The following is a 20,505-nucleotide window of genomic DNA, read 5'->3' on the forward strand; positions in this document are numbered from 1 at the left end:
TGATGTCATTATACATAATTTATTACTTTCTATATTTTTCAGAACCTCACAGTTACATAAACACATGCAAATACAAATTTAATCCCTACAAGATCAATTTTGATCATTTTCTACTCTGGAATATTCCTTCACAGATGCTCACACCCATCTCCGAATCCGCATTTACAGCTAAGAATGCTTGAGCATACGGTGTACTAAAAAAAAAAAAAATCTATCAAATATACTTTTTCCTATTGAGATGCTTTTTTGCAGATCACTTGGGACAGCATAGAATTCTAACAAAGATAAACGTTGAGAATTTGTTCTGTGTAAAGGTGTATAGCGGCCTGGGGATCTGCTAATACTGACCTGCAACACCTCAGTGCTCTGCAAAAAGACCCGGTAACACTAATCACAGCCTTTCTACCAAAACATCTCCTTCCTCCTCATTGTATTTTTGGCATAACTCATTTGTTTGTTTTTTTTTAATAAAGGCAGGCCAGGCATCCATTACTATAACGATTTTGCTGAGAAAAGCTTAAAGATTCCCTTTGGTCTCATACATTGTGACAGGGGCTGTGTTTCTCTCAGCAACCCTGACCCATGCTTAAATACGCAGCACCTTAAATTCTCAATTTTTATTTTGATTTTTCCTTCCTTAATGTCATGAACGTTGCTACATTAAATATTACAGCAATAAAAGACTCCTGCATTTGATTAGTGATAAAGTGTCATACATGCCATTTGTAAAATCATTTAAGCATCTTTACAGCATTCAAGTGTAATAATAATAACAGTCAGAGTAATAAATCAGGCAATCTAGACTCAGCCAATCATCTTCTTAACCTGTCTGGTTTTCATAGGAATCTGAGTTTACGTGATTTTGACAGTCTGACTCTCCAAGCTCACAGAGTTACTCCAAGCTCACAGAGTTACAGTGATGTCCTCTGACATTTCTGCAGGGCTCCCCGTATGGCCCCCCATACGATCTCAGCTGCTTCCACCGCCCGCAGCGAGCTGACCGGCCTCCCCGTCACCCTCCTGCCGGCGCTGCTCCAGAGCCAGCTGCATGGCCCAGATGCTGAGGGGGCGCATGTAGGCCAGCGAGCGGAAGATGGCCTTCTCGCAGTAGGCCTCCGGGGTCTGGAAGGCCATGCCCAGCTGCTCCCACACCGTGCGGTAGCAGCCTTCCGCAGTGCAGAGTCCCTCCTGTACCATTCCCTGGGTGGACAATGGGCACACAGACACCCCCGTTTATTCTATATTCCATGAGTCTATCCATCCACCTTCTAACCACTTATCCTGATCAGGATATCTTCTCCCTTTATTATATTATACACATACAGTGTACATCATATGATAATAAGAATAAGAACATAAGAGACATGATACAGCAACTAATAATGGATTACAGACTGAACCCATTGTCCTTGAATGGAAAAGTATTGGCCTAAGTATATCTCAGTACTGAAAGACCTTTTACAAATCACACATTTGTACTGTGTTGATGCAGTATAAAAATGTACGTCACCACTGTTTTTTAAACGTGTATTTTAATGCCAGTGCTCCTTAGGAAAGTGCCGTCTCTTTAAAGAAGAAAAATATCGTGTCTATAGGGAAAAAATGCAGTGTTGAGATGCATTCTCTCTCATTTTCTGCCCCAACGGCCTTCCATACTCACGGCCTTCCATACTCACGGCCTTCCATACTCACGGCCTTCCATACTCACGACAGTATAATCAAGATACTGCTCGGGAGAGACAGTGTTATACTTCAAAAAATGTAGTTCTCTAAAACCCCATGACTTTCCCAAAACTTTGATATTTTTTATTTTCCATAACTCTTCCAGGTCTGGAAAATGTGATTTCTTAATTCCATGATTTTCCCAGGTTTTCCTGACTGTACGAGCCCTGAGTGGGTCATTAGGCTGGCAGTGCTGCCCATTCTCTGCCATTGTTACACTAAGCCACACATCCGCTAACGTTTTATTACTCCCGCTTTCAGGCGTCTTTCTATCAGCACTTATTATTTACTGTGGACCTGAGATGTAAATGCAATCAAACGTGACAAAACACCAACTCACTCACCTCATGAATCATGGTAGCAGCAAGTCCGTAGACCACACCCACCCACACCTCATCCGACTGGACGCTGGAGCGGTCAGGAACGCCTTCCGGACGCATGCCATTAACAGCCCCCATCCGGCCCCCGGCAAAGCGCAACACGTTCAGGTCAAAGACGGACTTCAGGGCGCGATGCACCTTCTCTACCGGGAAGGCCTGTGGGGGGTGGGAGAGGGGGTGAGGCAGGGGAGGGGGTATCCACCACACTCACTGAGTGACGCAGAGGGCACACTCAAAGGGACTGACCTGGTACTCCCCTTCACCAAGGCCGGACGCCCGTAGGAACCACTGACCGGCACACTGGTCTGACATCACGCTGTTGGAGAGGTCCCGCCCACTGCTGTCATAGTTATAGTACTGACCTATCAGCAGGAGAACAACAACAGGGGCGGGGTTACAAATATCCACAATCCACATCCAACAGATGAGCCAGGGCTCTGTGTTCATTATGGAGACAAAACAAGTGAAAGACCAGGTTGTTAAACAAGCATAGCAGGACCAATGCAGAACTAGGATAAGTTACAGCCCTCAGGTTTAGCCTGCAGCCGCTATGATGGACAGGGAATCTCATTCATCCTCATGGGTTACATACTGCGCTAATATCACAGGCTGAGGTGAAGTGGGACTGGGAATCGTATTCATCCTCATGGGTTACACACTGCGCTAATATCACAGGCTGGGACAGTGGGGATTTCCCTGAAGTGACCTCAGGGCCCTTTGTATGTTTCTCCTAGATCTTTTTGTAAGTGAACTCTGGGCTCTTACGCGACAGCTGGACCACCAGCCATTATTAATTATTTGTCATGAAAACTAAACCTTGTTCATTACTCTGTTGTCCATAAAAATCATTTCAAAAGGAGTCAGGTAAAGAATAAGTTTTAGAAAAGAAAGGAGGGGGCTTTGTGACGATATTCAAATTATTAATATAATTTAAACAATCATTTATACTACATTTTATACTGTCATTCAAATGATTATTTAAATGATTGTAATTCAAACAATCTCAATGATACCAGCAACCATTAAAATTATCTGTCAAAGTCACCCATTAAACTCAATGGGCTGACTCTAAACAAAGCATAACATCTGACTGGTTGCACTAGTTGTGACACTAAGTCACAACAGAAAGATCTTGCCTAGTTGATTGAATTGTCATTTTGTTTTGTCTGTTCCATCCTGGGGCCTATCTTAACTGTTTGTAACCATGGTAACTAGAGGAAGGATATGATTTAGGAAAAAACCCATTACAGACGAACAGGTCCCAAGTCATTGTTCCTATCCTAACTTAAGACAGGAAAAGTGCATTACACAAACCTCCTAACTTCACGATAAATACACAGCTCCACTCAGGACAATAAAAATGATATTGTAACCCACCCAATCAGCACGCCCCATCCATCCTCATTAGTACTGCCTAACCCACTACCCAACCCCACCCACTTATCTATGGCTACACCCTCCCCACCACCCTGCCCCGCCCACTCACCTCACCATGTCCACATCCACCAATCGTGCCCCACCCCAGCTCACCGTTCCATAACAGCTCGTCAAAGGCAGCACTCCCCCTGTCCAGCACGTCCCTGTAGCGCCAGTACACGGATTCTCTGTCCAGCAGCCGGGCCATCTTGCACATCACGCAGACTGAGGCCAGCCACAGGCCCCCACAGTACGCACTGACACACAGACGAGAGGGTTACAAGATTACGGCGGGTCAGAGGAAGGGGCTTAGAGTAACTCAGAGACATACACGGCCCAAATGCTGCACGACAGTTACCTTAATTCTATCTGCATAGTTTGTGCAATTCTGGAGTTTTTATTAAGCCTCTTAAATGATGCCAAAACATTCCAAAAACAGGGTTTCATCAGCTGAGGCCCTGAATGTACTTTTTGCATCTTTTGCCTCGTTTCCATCAACACGGAGCTGATGCTAGTGATGGTGCTAGGCTGGTTCTCACTTGGTGCTTTTGAGAACCTGCCTGTGGAACCGGAATGTTACGTAGGTGGAATTGAAAGTAAAGGTTATTCTGTATTTCGTTTTTTTTTATTTATTTTGCCGAACTGGGGAAAAAAAAAAAGTTTCCAGAGTACGACTCATTGCCTGTAGCCGTTTTTGTCTCCCCCATCTATGTGTGTGAGAGAGTTTATTCTCGCTCACTGTTTTACCGTTGTCCTTTTAAGGATCACGCAGAGTCTGCTACAAACTAAACCTCGCAGTCCGTCTCATAATCTCTTTGCCCCTCCGTCAGTGTGTTAGATTATTCTCACTTGCTGTTTTACTGCTGTCCGTTTAAGGATCATGCAATAATGCTAAAAACTGCTAAAAACTGAACTTTGTTGTCTGCCACAATATTTTATTTATTCAACCTCGGACATATTTATACTTCATTATTAAATCTGGCCAGCAGATTGATTGTTCGTTTTTCACAGAATAAAAAAAACGAAGCAACATTATTCTGCTAATCAGCTGGCTAGTTGTTTCACAGCTGGTACCAGCAATATTAGACTAAACCAGGGGTCTCCAACTCTGGTCCTGGAGAGCTACCGTCCAGTAGGTTTTCTATCCTACCCGGCTTCTGATGAGCCACACCTGTTCTCAGGTAAATACCAGGAGCAGGTGTGGCTCATCAGAAGCCAGGTAGGATAGAAAACCTACTGGATAGTAGCTCTCCCGGACTGGAGTTGGAGACCCCTGGACTAAACTATATCAGTTGTTGACTGAATTGACCAGGTATGTGGAAGGTTTGGATGCAATAGCCCGTCCCACTTACATTACGGTGCCAAATTCTGAGACCAGCTTTTCTGTGGTGCTGTGCTGGAGCTATTTCTTCTGGCCCAGGGCCATTTTTTTGCAGTGGAAACGTGTGGAACCAGTGCCGGATTGAGAAAACTTACAGCACTGGCACCACATTGGTGGGAACGAGGCATTTCATAGCCAGAGATTTTGGGTCCTTCTCCTCCCTCCCAAATGAAGCTGTGGCTCTTCAGAACATGTCGCCCCCCCCCGCCTGCCGGCCCCACACCCCCAACCACCAACCTGGGCCCGGTAACCGTCCAGCCGTCGTAAGTCTGGTCAGCAAAGCCAGAGTTTTCGATCAGCCCATCACCATCGAGGTCAAACTTCATCGCCGACTCCATCACAGCCTGCGGGGTGAGGTGGGATATCAGTCAGTCGACCTGGTTCTGTACCCACGTGACTGGTACTCGCCTAAGAAGTGACTGGCAAAGAAAACCAAAGGGGGTTTATAAAAGTTGATCTGGGCTGAAGAGCTGCTCTCCTCAGGCAGAACTCCGACACCGCCAGATGGGGGCGCTGGCTGTTCACCTGACAGATGGGCCACATGTCCTCCAGGTATTGCCTGTCCTGAGTCAGGTGAAAGTCCCGGTACACATGCAGCACGAACTTCAGGTTCAGGTCCTTCCAGTCGGCCGTGTCGTGGATCAGATAGGCGTTGACGCGCAGCCAGGGCTCGTCGTCTGAGAGGGAACAGCGTCTGGCCTGTTAGTGCGGTACCACAACGTTCCGCCCACGTGTCACCAGCAAAACACCAATTTACGAAATGTTCTCCACATACGGCTTCTTAATATTTTTTTTAAAAACTTGCATCTTACCAGTAATATACTTTTAATTATGAATGAATGTGTAGTATGAGGCAACAGCAATACCCACTAAGCATCCATGGCGCCATCTAGTGTCGATCATTAATAAAAATGTAATTTCATAAAGTCAGACACAGATCCACATATAACAGAAATTCAGAGAGCTCTGGAAGACTCAGGGTGAGGACATGCATCATCGGGACACAACCGTAGGGAGGGAGCAGCGTTCTGCGGCCTACCTGGGTCTCCGATGTCGTGGGGGACCATGTTGCGGGTCTTGACTGGGGAGTATCGACCGTTCATCAGGTTGAGCCTCGCCGTGAGATCCTCCTGAACCACACAGCCCGCTGAGAATGGGGGGAGAACAGGGTGGTGGAACCAAGCCCAAGATTCACACAGTTTTATGTCGGCTACCAGTGATTTTTATATTCTTTAGGTGTATAATCATTCAAAATTCCTCCTGATAGATCCTGTTACATGGCCTCCCCACCAGAGCATGTGAGCGGAGTGGAGCAGTGACAATTTTCGCTCCTCGCTCACAAGGCTGTTGGCTCCGCCCGCTCCTCCGCTCTAATTCGCACTAAGTCGCTCCGCTCAACACCGCTCCTCGCTCCACTAAAATTTCCTCCCGCTCCAGTGAAATCGCTCCACGCTCGCTCCAATTTAAAAGAGGGACAAATAATCTGCATGCCTAACAAATGTCACCTTAAATCGAAGCCTTATATCATAAAGAAATATGAGCAACGACAACACTGCCACTCAGAAAATATTTATTTTTAAGCAACATAAAGGCAACAACGGACAGGTTTGGCAATGGCATTCCACACAAAATAGGCTTAAAAATAAAGGAATCAGTGGGCTTAATAGCCTAAAGAATATACAGGCTAAGCATCCACATTTTAAATTCCTCAATTTTTTTCTGTTGATGCTACTGCTGCGTCTCTATAAAATAAAATTTCACTGACAGCGTTACGTGAAATTACAAGATCCTATTAGACCTACTTTGAATGACAAACCTAATTTATTTGATTACCAATATTCACTTTATAGACTTGATATGCTACAACCATATAAAACTTGCTCACGTTTTGCTCTGGCTTCCGCCTGTTCGCATAGCACACTCTCATGTTTCTGAGAAAAGTGATTCCAAAGTGAATCTTTACTCACTGAAACAGTTTCACCACATTGTTGTTCTTGCTGTACATTCTTGCCATCTATACGTTTGATAGGATTAGGACACTTGTATGATCTATCAGTTTCCTTTGTGAAATACTTTGTGAATTCCATCTCAGCCAATTTGTGTAACAGTCTTGTACAGATGAATTCTGGGTAGATTTGGGCACGCCTCAGAATCGTAATGTGAGCAGTATCGGAGCAAAATTGGAGTGAGACAGAGCGACCGCTCCAGCCTTAATTAAAAAACCGTTCCGCGCTCTGACCAAATTCCGCCCGCTCCGCTCCTCGCTCACGCTCCGCTCCTCGCTCACGCTCCGCTCATATGCTCTGCTCCCCACTGGAGCCCATGTAAAAACAACACTCTGGCAAAGTTGGCAAAATGATTTGGATACTTTGAAAATCTGAATCGCAGGCAATATGAGAGCAAGATGTGTGAGAGCATGCGAGTGAAAGTGTATGAGTGTGTGAGTTCATGTGAGAGAGTATGAGAGCACATGAGTGTGTGTGAGAGCATATATGAGTGTGTGTGAGAGTATGAGAGCACGTGAGCATGTGAATACTTGTGAGGGTGTAAGTATGAGAGTGAACATATGAAAGAGTGTCAGAGCTTGTGAACATGTGTGAGAGAATGCAAGAGTGTATGAGTGAGTGTCAGAGTGAGTGAGAGGGTGTGAGAGTGAGTGTATGATAGCTTGTGAGCATGTGAGAGCATTTGACAGTATGTGTGAGTATGAGTGAGTGTGAGTGGGTGGGTGAGTGAGTGAGTGAGTGCGCGAGAGCATTTGAGAACTTGTGGGCAAGTGTGAACGTGTGAATAAATGTGAGAGCTTGTGAGAGCATGAGAGCGTAAGTGAGAGGGTGAGATCGAGTGTGTGTGGGAACGTGTGTGTGGGAGAACTTATGTCCGAGAGAATGTGTGAAAAGTGTGAGAGAACATGTCCAAGAATGCAAGACCATGTGAGAGTGTGTGTGTGTGTGTGTGTGTGTGTGTGTGTGTGTGTGTGTGAAGGGGGTGTGAAAAGGTGTGAGTGAGATGTTGTGAGCATGACGGCGCACAATAGCATGTGGGAGGGTGAGAGAGCATGGAAGCGTGAGAGCATGCGGGAGGGTGAGAGAGCATGTGAGAGAGTGTGAGAGGGTGAGAGAGCATGTGAGAGAGTGTGAGAGGGTGTGAGAGCATGTGAGAGAGTGTGAGAGGGTGAGAGAGCATGGACGCGTGAGAGCATGCGGGAGGACTCACCGATATCATACTGCAGGCTGAGAGCCAGTTTGGGCCACAGCATAATGAGGGCGAAGGAAGCATAGAAGTGGACGTCGTAGGTGTTGTACATCCTGTACTCCTGGCCTGCGAAGAGGGGGGCAGCGTCACTATGAGCCCACTCAGCCGCCCACTCCCACCCCTCAGACACTACGGACCCCGCCGGGGGGTGGGGGTGCTCACCCTCCAGGTAGGCGAAGCGCCCGTATTCCTTGACGACATGCGGCTGAGCGGGGAGTCCCCCATCCTCGGTGCGCACGCCCCCACTGATGTCACCGTCTTCGGGAAGCTCCACCCAGACCGTGCCACCATCCGCCACGAAGTAGAGCTCGTTGAAAAGAGCAGACTTGTACCAGGAGGGCAGGGAGCTGGGGGGTGTAGCGTGGAATCACATCAATTACAATAAGACTGACAATATTTGGGATGCAAAGACACTGATATCGGTCTGATACCGACTCAAAAAGCCAGATTGGGTATCAGGGACAATGGGTCAGATCCATGGGATTTCACGTTTGAATCTGCTACGACCACAAGTTCTATGCAGTATCTGCAACAGATTACAACAGAACTAACTAACAGTGGCTTGGGACGTATACAACTAAAATATTTAATAGTAGTAGGCTGAGGTGCCCAAACCTAAATGGTAGCTTTACTAATAAATTTGTTTTCGTTTGTAAACATGGAAATAATGTTTTCAAGTACAAACGTGTAAGCCAAATAACCATGGGACAAGCAGGTTAATGTGCACCAAGCTGTGCATTATAGGTTGCAGTGGTACTTGGGTACAATCATGGCCGAAATTATTGGCACCCTTGGAATTTTTCCAGAAAATGCACCATTTCTTCCAGAAAATTGCTGCAATTACAAGTGTTTTGGTATACACGTTTATTTCCTTTATGTGCAATGGAACACAAAAAAAGCCAAATTTGACATAATTTCACACAAAAGTCAAAAACTGAGCCGGACAAAATATTTGGTTGCACGCCCTTTGGAAAAAATAACTGAAACCAATCTCTTCCTATAACCATCAACAAGCTTGTTACACCTCTGAACTGGAATTTTCGACCACTCCAAGGTCTCTCAGATTTGAAGGGTGCCTTCTCCCAACAGCAATTCTGAGATCTCTCCACAAGTGTTCAATTGGATTTAGATCCGGATTCATTGCTGACCACTTCAGAACTCTCCAGCGCTTTGTCTTCAACCATTTCTGGGTGCGTTTAGAGGTATGTTTGGGGTCATTGTCCCGCTGGCCTTGACTGTAAATATGCGGACATCGCTCTGGGATTTATTTATACCAGATCATAGCACAATGGCTAATATTTTCTGCCAAGTATATTAAAATACAGCGAAGCAGTCAGACACCTGCATAGATGCATGTATCCAATGTGACAGGTACCCGTGGTGATTTGGGGGGTGACTCAGATGCACTGGTGCAGTGATGCACTTGTTGAAAATACCTCTGATCTAAAACCCCACCAAAAAAACTATATGCACTATATTCCGGAAATCCATAGCCGGCCAGCAGGCAACATGCCCTCCGCTCACATAACCTATAGCCAGGCCTGGAAAAAATTGAGACTGCTCCATATTAAAAAAAAAAAAATCTGCATTTCTAAGTCCTGGTTTAATCCTGGTTCTGCTGGCAGAGGCTACACTGCGAGGCAGGCTGCTTCCAGGCTCAGAGTTTCTAAGACAGCAGTACACAAGAACAATGTGAAACAGGAGACACTGGGAACGACCAGGAACCAGGCAGGTAAAGGGAGGAAGCAACATTCTAACGCCAGAGATGACTGTCAACTTATTCGACAGTTTCCCACGAATCAGATGATAACATCAAGTGACCTTCAAAAGCAATGGGAAGCATTAAGTGCAGGTGTGAAGTGCACTGCTAGGACAGTTCATATCAGGCTCCTAGAAGCAGGACTGAAGTCCCATAAAGCAAGGAAGAAGCCCTACATTAATGAGAAACAGAGGAGAACCAGGCTGCAGTTAAAAAAAAATCTATATTTTACACAGACACATACCCATAAATTGAGAAATGAGTGAAACTGATAATTTTGCTGTGATCTCTTTCCAGAGCTGAATATACATATTAATTTACTGAATTGTTCTTATAAGAATGTATACTAAATATAAATGTACTGAATTATTTATGTATTCGTTACATTTTGTTTTGCAAAGTTAGGAAAGCATTGTTTAAGTCAAGCCTGATGTTGCCTTACACATAAAAACATGATCCCAGTCTCTTCCACACAGTGAGACATACAGCTTGTTCTGTAACCATTTATTTGGTAGTGAGGTAAAACCACAGATATGTTGTTTTTTGATGCCATCTACTGGTAGTTTAAGGAACAGCAACAATGTTTTGTTAATGTGTCTATCTTTAATGATGTCATCAGTGAACGTCCTTGGTTGTTCGGATGAGCAAGCATCGTTTTCTCCCATGTTTTTCAGCTACTCTAATTTTTGTGCCAGTCTTTGGAGGCATCGTTGGTATGTCATTTACATTATAATGCATATTTATGTTAATTAGAAGCATTACCCGAAAACGTTTGACATGAATGTGTATTTAGTGTGAATGTTTCTAAAAGAACTAATTATGTAAAATCTTGGTTAACGTAAATTATCAGTCATGTAAAGGTGGATGTTAATCATTGTTTAGTTACTTTTAATAGCATCATATGTTTATTTTTTAGTTTTTACAATACTTCAACTGACTACGATAAAGAATGAACTTGGAACCTCTTGTCAACGTGGTATTTGGAGAGGAGTTTATTCTGGCTGTCAACTTCAGCAAGGCGTTGGGGGTAGAGGACAGCACACAGCTTATTAAACAAACACTGATATTGGATCAGTACTCAGTATTGGACGATACCCAAAGCCCAGACATCATTATCAGTATCAGCACTGAAAAAGTCACATCGGTGCATCCCTAGACAATACTGACGATAACAATGCAGGTGCTGCATGTGTCCGCATGCGTGATAACGATGCAGGTGCTGCATGTGTCCGCATGCGTGATAACGATGCAGGTGCTGCATGTGTCCGCATGCGTGATAACGGTGCAGGTGCTGCATGTGTCCGCATGCGTGATAACGATGCAGGTGCTGCATGTGTCCGCATGCGTGATAACGATGCAGGTGCTGCATGTGTCCGCATGCGTGATAACGATGCAGGTGCTGCATGTGTCCGCATGCGTGATAACGGTGCAGGTGCTGCATGTGTCCGCATGCGTGATAACGATGCAGGTGCTGCATGTGTCCGCATGCGTGATAACGGTGCAGGTGCTGCATGTGTCCGCATGCGTGATAACGGTGCAGGTGCTGCATGTGTCCGCATGCGTGATAACGATGCAGGTGCTGCATGTGTCCGCATGCGTGATAACGATGCAGGTGCTGCATGTGTCCGCATGCGTGATAACGATGCAGGTGCTGCATGTGTCCGCATGCGTGATAACGGTGCAGGTGCTGCATGTGTCCGCATGCGTGATAACGGTGCAGGTGCTGCATGTGTCCGCATGCGTGCTCAGCCAGCTCACCTGTCCTGCAGGATAGGCCTCTGCCATGCCTCAATGCTCCTCTCCCAGTCCCTGTAGTGCGTGAGCGCATGGTGACACAATGTGGGCCCCGAATCGCCCTCAGCGCCAAAGAACCGTGTGTACCTCCTGCAAAACACACGCATACACACAGTGACATCAGCACCAGGCACTAGAGCCTTGGACAGAAACTGCTGCCCCTTAAGGATACCCATGGGGAGACAATGTCGTATGCTGGAGTTTGCATTAAGTATCTCCCCAGCACGTCCCCCTGTGCTTTCACTGTGTAAGAGCAGAGGACACCCATCCATGCCAGTGTACGAGCACTGATTTTCCACCGTTAGCAGGAATGCAGACCAACCCCTTGTTTTCCCTTCACAATCAGGGAGTTGGACCACATCGTTAGGTGGTGACAAAGACAGATTCACTGAAATGGTCTGCCACCAAGGGACCTCCCAGTGTAAACACGAGAGCCCCTGAATACATTGCAATGCACAAAATTCACGCGTTTACAGGCAAACTGGGTCATCGAACCAGACTCAATTCAAACAAATATTACTTTGCAGTTACAAAGTGGCACTAAATTGACTAGAGATCAGCAGACGTAAAACACTTAATTAGGACCCAAACATATATTCCTTATTTCCACCAACACGGAGCTGGTACTGGGCTGGTTCTCGCCCAGTGCCTTTTGAGAACCTGTCCATATTTCCACCAGTTTAAAATAAAGACATAGAACAGACATGTTATGTAGGCAAAAGTGAAAGTGAAGTAAAAGTTCATAGGAATTACATTTTTGGATTTATTTTGATCTGTTTCAGATTTTAAGTTTCTATAACTGCCAAACTGAAAAATATTAGTTTACGTCTGTTTTCAGAGTTGGACTTGTTGAGCTTGTCTCTATTGCCAGTATCCACTTTTGTCTCCTTAAAGACTGTATGTCACTGTCTGTGTGTGGGAGTTTATTTTCGCTCACAGTTTTACCGCTGTCCTTTTAAGGACTGCACAATAAAATGAGTCTGCTAAAAACTGAACTTTGCCGTCTGCCTCATGATCTGTTCGCCACTTGAGTGCTACAAAAACTAATTTGACCTGTAACATGTTTATTCTTTATTATTAAATCTAGCCAGAAAATCGATCTTTCATTTTCCACAGAATAAAAAAATGATGTAACGTTATTCCACTAATAAGCTGGCAAACCAATACTGGTTATAGCTTGAATTTTCCAGCTATGCAGAAGGCTTGGATGTGATAGCCTGTCCCACTTTTGCTGACGTTACGGTCCCAGATAAGACCAGCTTTTCTGCCACGCTGGAGTCATTTTTCTGGCACAGGGCCAGTTTTTTGCGTTGGAAAAGCACAGAACCAGTTCCAGATTGGGGAAAAGTCAAGTACTGGCTCCAGCATCATGTTGGTGGAAACGAGGTAATGGAGATTTCCCAGAGACCCAGATGATGGTGGTCTCCAGTCCTGGTGACTCCTAGTGGACCATCAAGCAAAAGATACATTCTGGAAAACAGTAAGTTCCGTTGGAACCACCTGCTTGTAAATCAACTGACCTCCTACCAGTTCTACACTGATTCCCAGCTGTTTAGGCACCAGAAAACATGGTTGGGGTTTGGCAGCTGGACACCTGATTCTGATGAATGACTTTCTCAGCATCACATGGGTGATAAAACCCCCATCCAGCCCAGAGGATAAAACAGGAACACGTGGGATGAGGACGGTCGATGCCCCATACCTGACGTGCTGCCTCTCGCGGGAGCCGAAGGTGATTTTGGGCATGTCCCACGCCAGGCAGAACTCCAGGGTACCGTGGCCCAGTGCCGAGACGCTGCAGCCGGCCACCAGAGCCGCCGCCACCTTCTCCCCCTTCTGGGTGGGGGGGCTAGGACCTGGAGACAGCATTTCCCATTATGAGTGCAGTCTGTGTGGTCTTACGGGGTCTTAGTGAACATTCTATATACTATATACAAAGTGAAGCCTTATCTTTCATTTAAATACTTCTTAAAAGTGATTCATGCCTTATATACATTGCAAATTGACTATTGCAACTCTCTGTTTGTGGGCATGGATCAATCATCCATTCACTGCTTGCAGCTAGTCCAAACCGCCGTCATGTGTCTAGACGGGAAAGAAAAGGTGAGACCCTATGTCACCAGTGGCCTGAACTACGAAGCGGGGTTACTGGCTTATCGGGGCAACTTGGCAGATTTAAGGTAGTCTGGGCAAAATGTAAGGGAGCGAATATTTAGTCCATTTAAACTGTGGTACCTTAAATCCAACAAGTTACCGCAATAAGCCAGTAACCCCACTTCATAGTACTGGCCACAGTTTTGGTCTGACTCCACTGGCTTCCCGTCCATTTCAGGGTTGATTTTAAATTACTACCGTTTGCTTTAAAAGCTTTAAATGGTCTTGTACCAACATATCTGGCAGAAATTCTGCACCTCCATACCCCGATTAGAAATCTTAGGTCTTCCAGACTGATGGTTCTAGATGTTCCTAGATCTACGTATAAGAGTAGAGGTGATCATGCTTTTGCGATGGTGGCTCCTACCCTTTGGAACAGGTTGATGTTACATATCAAAACTGCCCAATCAGTAGAAACTTTCAAATCCCTGCAGAAGTCTCATCTATTTATATTGCCGGAGCATGATATCTTGGACTTTCCAAAAGGAAAATGTAATTATATATCAACTTTGGTCGTTTAACATGTCCTTTAGAAATAAACTTGTCCTTTTTTGTTGGACAGATTTGCCGGGTTTTATTTAATTATAAAATAAACGTACAATCTACAAGTAGAATATGCATTCACATATCTTAAGTTACGGCTCAATCACCACAGGCATGCCGACAGACCTGCTTTATAGGCTTATGGTGAAGGTACCATGTCAGAGTGACCTGCGTTTCCTGCCCACCTGCGTCATTCTCACTTTTTTATTCTCACTTCATTTTTAACGATGAAATACAGTGTTTAGACCTATTAAAATTGTCATTGATGCTCTGATTTATTGATTTTCTTTTAAAAAAAAAAAACAAAAAAAAAAAACTGTTCCCCCCAAAAAGGTAGCCAAATATCGTCACCAAAACTAGATAAAATGTTTTTAAATCTTTCAACCTAACTGCATGTAACTCAAAATAAACAATCGATGTGTAAGTATATAAGACGTATATTTTTTGCTCAATTTGTTTTGTCAGTTTGGTAATTTCTTTCTCCGCAATTCTTGCCCTAGATTTGATTAAATACTTTTGTTTATTACAGAAATAAATGGTAATAGAGCAAAACTGATTAACGACCCTAGTAGCAAAATCGTAAGTTTAGACAATAGAGTTGCATAATTTGAGTCTGTCTTCAAAATTGCCATGTTACAGTAATGAGTTTGTGAGAATGACCCACCTGCTGGTGAATCAAGCCGTCCATCGGTGATGAGATCATTCCAGAGCTCCTCGCAGGTGCCCCGGGGGCTGAATGCAGTCTGGTGGCTTACGGTCCTGTCAGCCTGACAAACACCAACCACAAAACCAAAATCACTTGCCTGCAATTTCCATCCGTTACTCCTCATTTCAGTCCATTCCTTGCTGCTCTCACTGTCATAGTAACCTCTCAGCCATACTCGCAGCTACATTCACGCCTGCTCTGTAGGTGTCCAACCTGTTCTCGGGCTGCGATGCACAGGGTGTAGGGGTTGACAGGGGTGCGATGATGCAGCAGGACTCCGGATACAGACTCCCCCTCCTTCTTCAGGCAGAATGGTTCATTCCAGTGCCCACCGCTCTTGTCATCTTTGCAACCAGAGCCGTTTGTCATGGTGAACATGATGGAGACGTCCAGGGCATAGTCGTTCCTGTTCTCTATGTCCCATACCAGCACAGCCACGGGGAGGCTGGAGTCCTGGGGGAAGAGGACAGGTAACGGGCTAAAGTAAACGGCAACCAAGTGAAAATGGGGGACAATCTTATGCTGACTTTGTAGTAGGCCTGTCACAATAACTACATTTGTTGGACGATATATTGTCCGAGAAATAATTACGGTAAATTATATTATTGTCATTCTAAGACTAGGGCTGCTGCGATTAGTCGACGTAGTCGATTTCTAAAATGCTTCAATCCATTAACAAATGTTTTCCTTTAATATTACTACCTAATTATAGGAGCAGTTCATATTATGACAAAACAAAAAGGTGGTTTTACACTGTGCAAAGTTCGATGGCATACTACAGGGGCACTAGTGCTATGCACAAGCACTTGAAGAGGAAACATCCTGGTGCTATTCTGGACCACAATAAGCAAAACCATAGTAAGTGTTGTCCATTCACGTTTATTAAATTACTGCTAATATGGAAAGCTTAATATCTCTTGTTTTTGGTAGCTGCTAAATACACTCATTATTAAAGCCATAAAGTTGTCCTCCTGCTCCCTTAGAATCTCCATTGAATAAGTGTTTGAGGAAATGTTTAGGCTAAAATCTGGGCTTATTCTACGTGGATTGACAGTGCCACTGTGCGTTTGTATACATTGGGCTTATTGGGAGTTGGGACCAGCGTTATTATCATAAACTAAAACCGAAACAAAAACGGACACCAAATAAAAGAAAATAATTTTTGAACTGAAGTAAAACTATTTACCAAAAAAAAAGTGTCAGACATTAATCAGCGAAAAGCAGCACCACACCACCAACATTTACCCTGTTTATCCACAATATCTCCTCTTTAAAAAGATATTGTGGCTGCCACAATGTCCCTTTCTTCACCGCCACTTCAGTGATTATCGCGTCCATGATTTACCAAAACACTAGCAAGTGGTGCTCCCATAAGTGAATTTAATAAGCATAAGGATACGCCGAACTTTTAGGCATCACAATACACATCTCATTAATATTTTAGTCATACCCCTAATTTGCTTATTGAATTGTGCGCAAAAATAATGCCGTATAGTACCGAAAAGCCGACATCCATTATCTAAAGTCCTGCAATAACATACAGGTTGTTGTTGTCAAAATAAAATTAACTTAAATTAAAGGTCTGTTTGATTTTCTGGAGGAAAATTAATCGTTTCGATTAATCGACCAATCTGTAAGAGAGTCAATAGATTAATCCACAGAAAAATAGCCATTAGTGGCAGCCCTTAGACCATTTTATGCCACTGATATAATGACAATGTAATAATATAATAATGCAAGCACACCCTTTCAAAGAGAAAAGTACTTGTAGTTCTTAAGAAAATTCAGGTAGAAGAAATAAGTAGAAGAAAGTAACATGTATGACATATTAAAGTCAGTTTAGGGCTCCTTTTAAAGTGTAGTTTCATTAGCTTTAATTTAAAGATGTAAATCTATTTAGTTGTTACATTTTTTACTTTAGATTTCAGTAATTTTATTTCTAGGGACAGACAGAAAGTTGTAGGACTTTGCTGGATATTACAAAATGTCACAATGTAGTTCCATTGGGTATTTCTGTGGTTCACTGCATGAGAGGCCCAAAGATAAACAAATCATCACTTTAGCTAAACAGTATTTAAAAATGGTAATGCAAAGTATTTGACATTTGTTATTTTATTGCAGTTGGTTTTGTAGCAATATACATAGTTGATAGGTTGTAATTATTTTATTTTAGTATCTTATTATCTTTAGTATCTTTTTATCTTTAGTATCTCTGGGATTAATAAAGTCTTCTGATTCAGATTCTGATTATTTTTTCATGGAAATGTGTTTGTTAATGATAACAACCCTGCCTTATACACCATTAGCACAAAGTGCACCTAGTGTTTTGGCAAAATTCTTACTTATTTTTATAACATCCATACCACACTTCATAAATGTGACCATTAAAGAGCAGCTGTGTCCTACAGCCTCACCACAGACCTGACGGCAACGTACTAGAAGTATGAACATGGAAGGTCTGGCACTGTGTTATGTGGCACATCTACGTGGGATGATAACCACACTTGAGCCATGCCTATCACACAGAGACCAGACGGGAGGGCAAACTCAGCGTGACTAGCTGCAATGTCGGGGGCAATCATTCTTATCAAACAAACACATAAACACAATTTGCCAATATGAGGACAGAAAAAATGATCAAGGTCATGTCCATATACTGATGCAGTAAGTCGATAACATGATTATTGTGACGGGCCAACTCTGTAGCCCAGTCGAGTTTTATCCGGTGTAACTTACTCATATAAAATATTATAAATGTATACAATACTGTGCAAACATCATAGGCAGTCAAAGAAAATTATATTTAAATTATTTTCATGTTGGTATAAAAGTATTATATTATGTCTAACAAGGAACGTCAGCTTAGCCATTTCAAAACCTCTGCTAAAGTCACCCCAACAAATGTCCAACACACCCACAAATTCTTGACTCAACTGCTACTCCATCTTTTTTGGTTAATCGATACCTCATTTATTTAACTACTTAGGTTAATTAATTAATTGAGCTGGTGGTCAAATTAAACAAATGCATGGAATGACTAGGGTGCCCCAAAGGAGAGGTTTGGGAACTTTAGTGGTGTTCATCTAGCTAACAAGATAACAGTAACTTTTTGGAGTGCAGAAGAAATTCTTGATAGTTTTTTGTTTCTGTTAATGTGCATATGTTCTAATCTTGTTTCTTTTTCCATACAAATAAGCACTTACTATTCCAATAAGCTGCCTTAAACGGTTTCTTTCCTGCCTAAGACTTTTGCACAATACTGAATATTCACTGGACCAATGCATGATCCCAGGATTTGGGTACAAAAGCAGAAACCCTGTGGAATCTGACCAGACAACCTTTCCCAGTATGCAGGCCCCGAGCTATTGCCTCTTTTGTAGCAGAAGTCAGCAGGTATTGACACCCTTGTCCGTACACGATACACCCAAAACAGTAACTCCTACGAGGATCCTCAGGGCGGATACGGGCACCAGCACAACTGGCAAACAGAAATATTCACCTCAGGTCAGAGTCCTAGACGCACTAGCAGACGTGCCCCACCCCTCTGACATCCTGGGACACAAATAGGCCGCCCAGTGCCTAAACGGAGGCAGGGACGGGCAGGCGGGCAGGACGGGCAGGTGGGCAGGACAGGCAGGACGGGCAGGCGGGGAGGATGGGCAGGATGGGCAAGATGGGCAGGTGGGCAGGAGGCTCGGGTTACCTGGTAGTCGTGCGGGATGATGGGCGACACCTGCCTGCAGGTGAGTGTGACGTTCTGGCCCGGCAGGTGGTAGACGGTCCAGGCTCGCGGGTACAGCGCGTGGTAGAAGGCATACTGGCCGCAGAAGCCCCAGTTCCAGCCCTGGAGGGTGGGGGGCCTCTCCACTGACAGTACTTGCTGGTACACGGTCCGCCCCCCCCGCCGCAGACACACAGTGAACTGAGGGGTGAGCAGGAGCAAAAGAGAAAAGCATGAAAAATAAGACAATGTGTCACATACACCAACAGCAACACTGCGAGCTTAGAGAAGATCATTGCTGGGTCCTTCCTGCCGACACACGGCATCAGCACCTAGAGTCACTTTACGGGGAAATTTAGGGCCAGCTGACACTACAGCGCAATTTTATTGCACATCGAATTTTTTAAATGTAATTTGTATTTGAAATGCAGTTTAGTTTTCAGTGTGGTTTTATTCTTTTTTCATTTTAAAGATATATTTCTGTTTATTTTTTTATATTTTAGTTTCAATTTAAGTTTCAGTAATTTTATTTCTAGGAATAGAGTGAAACTTTTAGAGCTATTTTATGTGTGTGATCTTTAGAGAATCCTACATGAATACAGAGGGCACCTTACTAATGCCTTCAAAATAGGCAAAACATGCTCCAGATATTATTAATGCTAAAGATAAGTAATTAATTTAGCTAAAGGTTATTTAAAAAATGATGACGTATTCGACGTTTGTTTATATTTTATTTCAGTTAGCAACACTTAGTTTTTGTTTAGTTGTAGTTTATTTTATTTTGGCATCTTGTTTTGTTTGCAGAAATGTTTCGTGGTGTTTTAGTTTTCGTTAATGACAATAATCCCCAACTAAAGCACAGTCCCATCCACACCCCCCCTAATCTGCAGACTGTGACCACACAGTGCCAGTAGGCTCCACCACAGTCCAGCAGTTCTCTTCTCTCATCTAACACGCTTCACCTGTCACCATATCCTGTTACCTGTCCCCAACACCTACCCTCACCGTAAGTATAACTGAACAGAGCTTACTCAAATAATTGAACCCCTGGAAAGCAGCCCTCGGCCTCTTGTTCTCACCAGCAGATGCCTACCTGATTGGCGATGACTGTCTTGTAATGGTACATCCCAGGGTTGAGTTGCCACCTGCAGAACTCCCCCCTCCAGCCACGGGTGATGGTACCTCCCCCAATGCCACCCAATGGAGCACCTGTGAGAGACAGCGTCAGTGCGCCGGAGATGCCTCGGGGGCGGCACCACGTAACCAGAAAGCCTGCGGTGTTACCCTACCAAGCACCTGTTTACACATGGGAAGACTGACACGAAGATAAACATTCACATCTGTAAAATGTAAGGAGTCCACGCCTGCGAGTCGGACCTACCATAGATCTGCCGCAAGGGCTGGGCGCGGAACATGTCAATGAAGGGGGCTTTCTTCTCCACCTGGGTCTTCCGGTACCACCACTTTAGGTACCTGCAAGCACACGGCAGCGGGGGTCAGGGGGGCGTGTTCACAGTACACCCAGGTTAACTGAACAGGCACGGCTTTTTAAAAAAAACAAGCCTCTCTGCAGTTGCCTGTCTCTCCCGTTAACAGAGTTAGCGACTCACTGCGGCCGTCATTATGCTGAACACAGTGCACAGTGTCAACCCCTCCCCCCCCACTGTCCTTCAC

General features: G+C 44.3%; 1 protein-coding gene across 1 annotated transcript in view; it reads right to left on the reverse strand.

Annotated features, from left to right (window-relative positions):
- Positions 1–20,505, reverse strand: part of gba2 (glucosidase, beta (bile acid) 2) — a 22,661-nt gene continuing 2,156 nt past the window's right edge. The window contains exons 2-17 of the mRNA XM_023825414.2: positions 20,213–20,304; positions 19,925–20,040; positions 18,814–19,032; positions 15,324–15,563; positions 15,069–15,171; positions 13,410–13,563; positions 11,672–11,797; positions 8,317–8,501; positions 8,116–8,220; positions 5,939–6,046; positions 5,425–5,576; positions 5,137–5,243; positions 3,633–3,775; positions 2,349–2,464; positions 2,067–2,258; positions 1–1,200 (exon numbers count right to left, since the gene is read on the reverse strand). Of these exons, the coding sequence (XP_023681182.1) occupies positions 970–1,200; positions 2,067–2,258; positions 2,349–2,464; positions 3,633–3,775; positions 5,137–5,243; positions 5,425–5,576; positions 5,939–6,046; positions 8,116–8,220; positions 8,317–8,501; positions 11,672–11,797; positions 13,410–13,563; positions 15,069–15,171; positions 15,324–15,563; positions 18,814–19,032; positions 19,925–20,040; positions 20,213–20,304 (2,389 nt within the window). The 3' untranslated portion in view covers positions 1–969. The remainder of the gene's footprint in view (positions 1,201–2,066; positions 2,259–2,348; positions 2,465–3,632; positions 3,776–5,136; positions 5,244–5,424; positions 5,577–5,938; positions 6,047–8,115; positions 8,221–8,316; positions 8,502–11,671; positions 11,798–13,409; positions 13,564–15,068; positions 15,172–15,323; positions 15,564–18,813; positions 19,033–19,924; positions 20,041–20,212; positions 20,305–20,505) is intronic.

This window comes from Paramormyrops kingsleyae, chromosome 12, assembly GCF_048594095.1.
Source record: "Paramormyrops kingsleyae isolate MSU_618 chromosome 12, PKINGS_0.4, whole genome shotgun sequence".
NCBI lineage: Eukaryota > Metazoa > Chordata > Actinopteri > Osteoglossiformes > Mormyridae > Paramormyrops > Paramormyrops kingsleyae.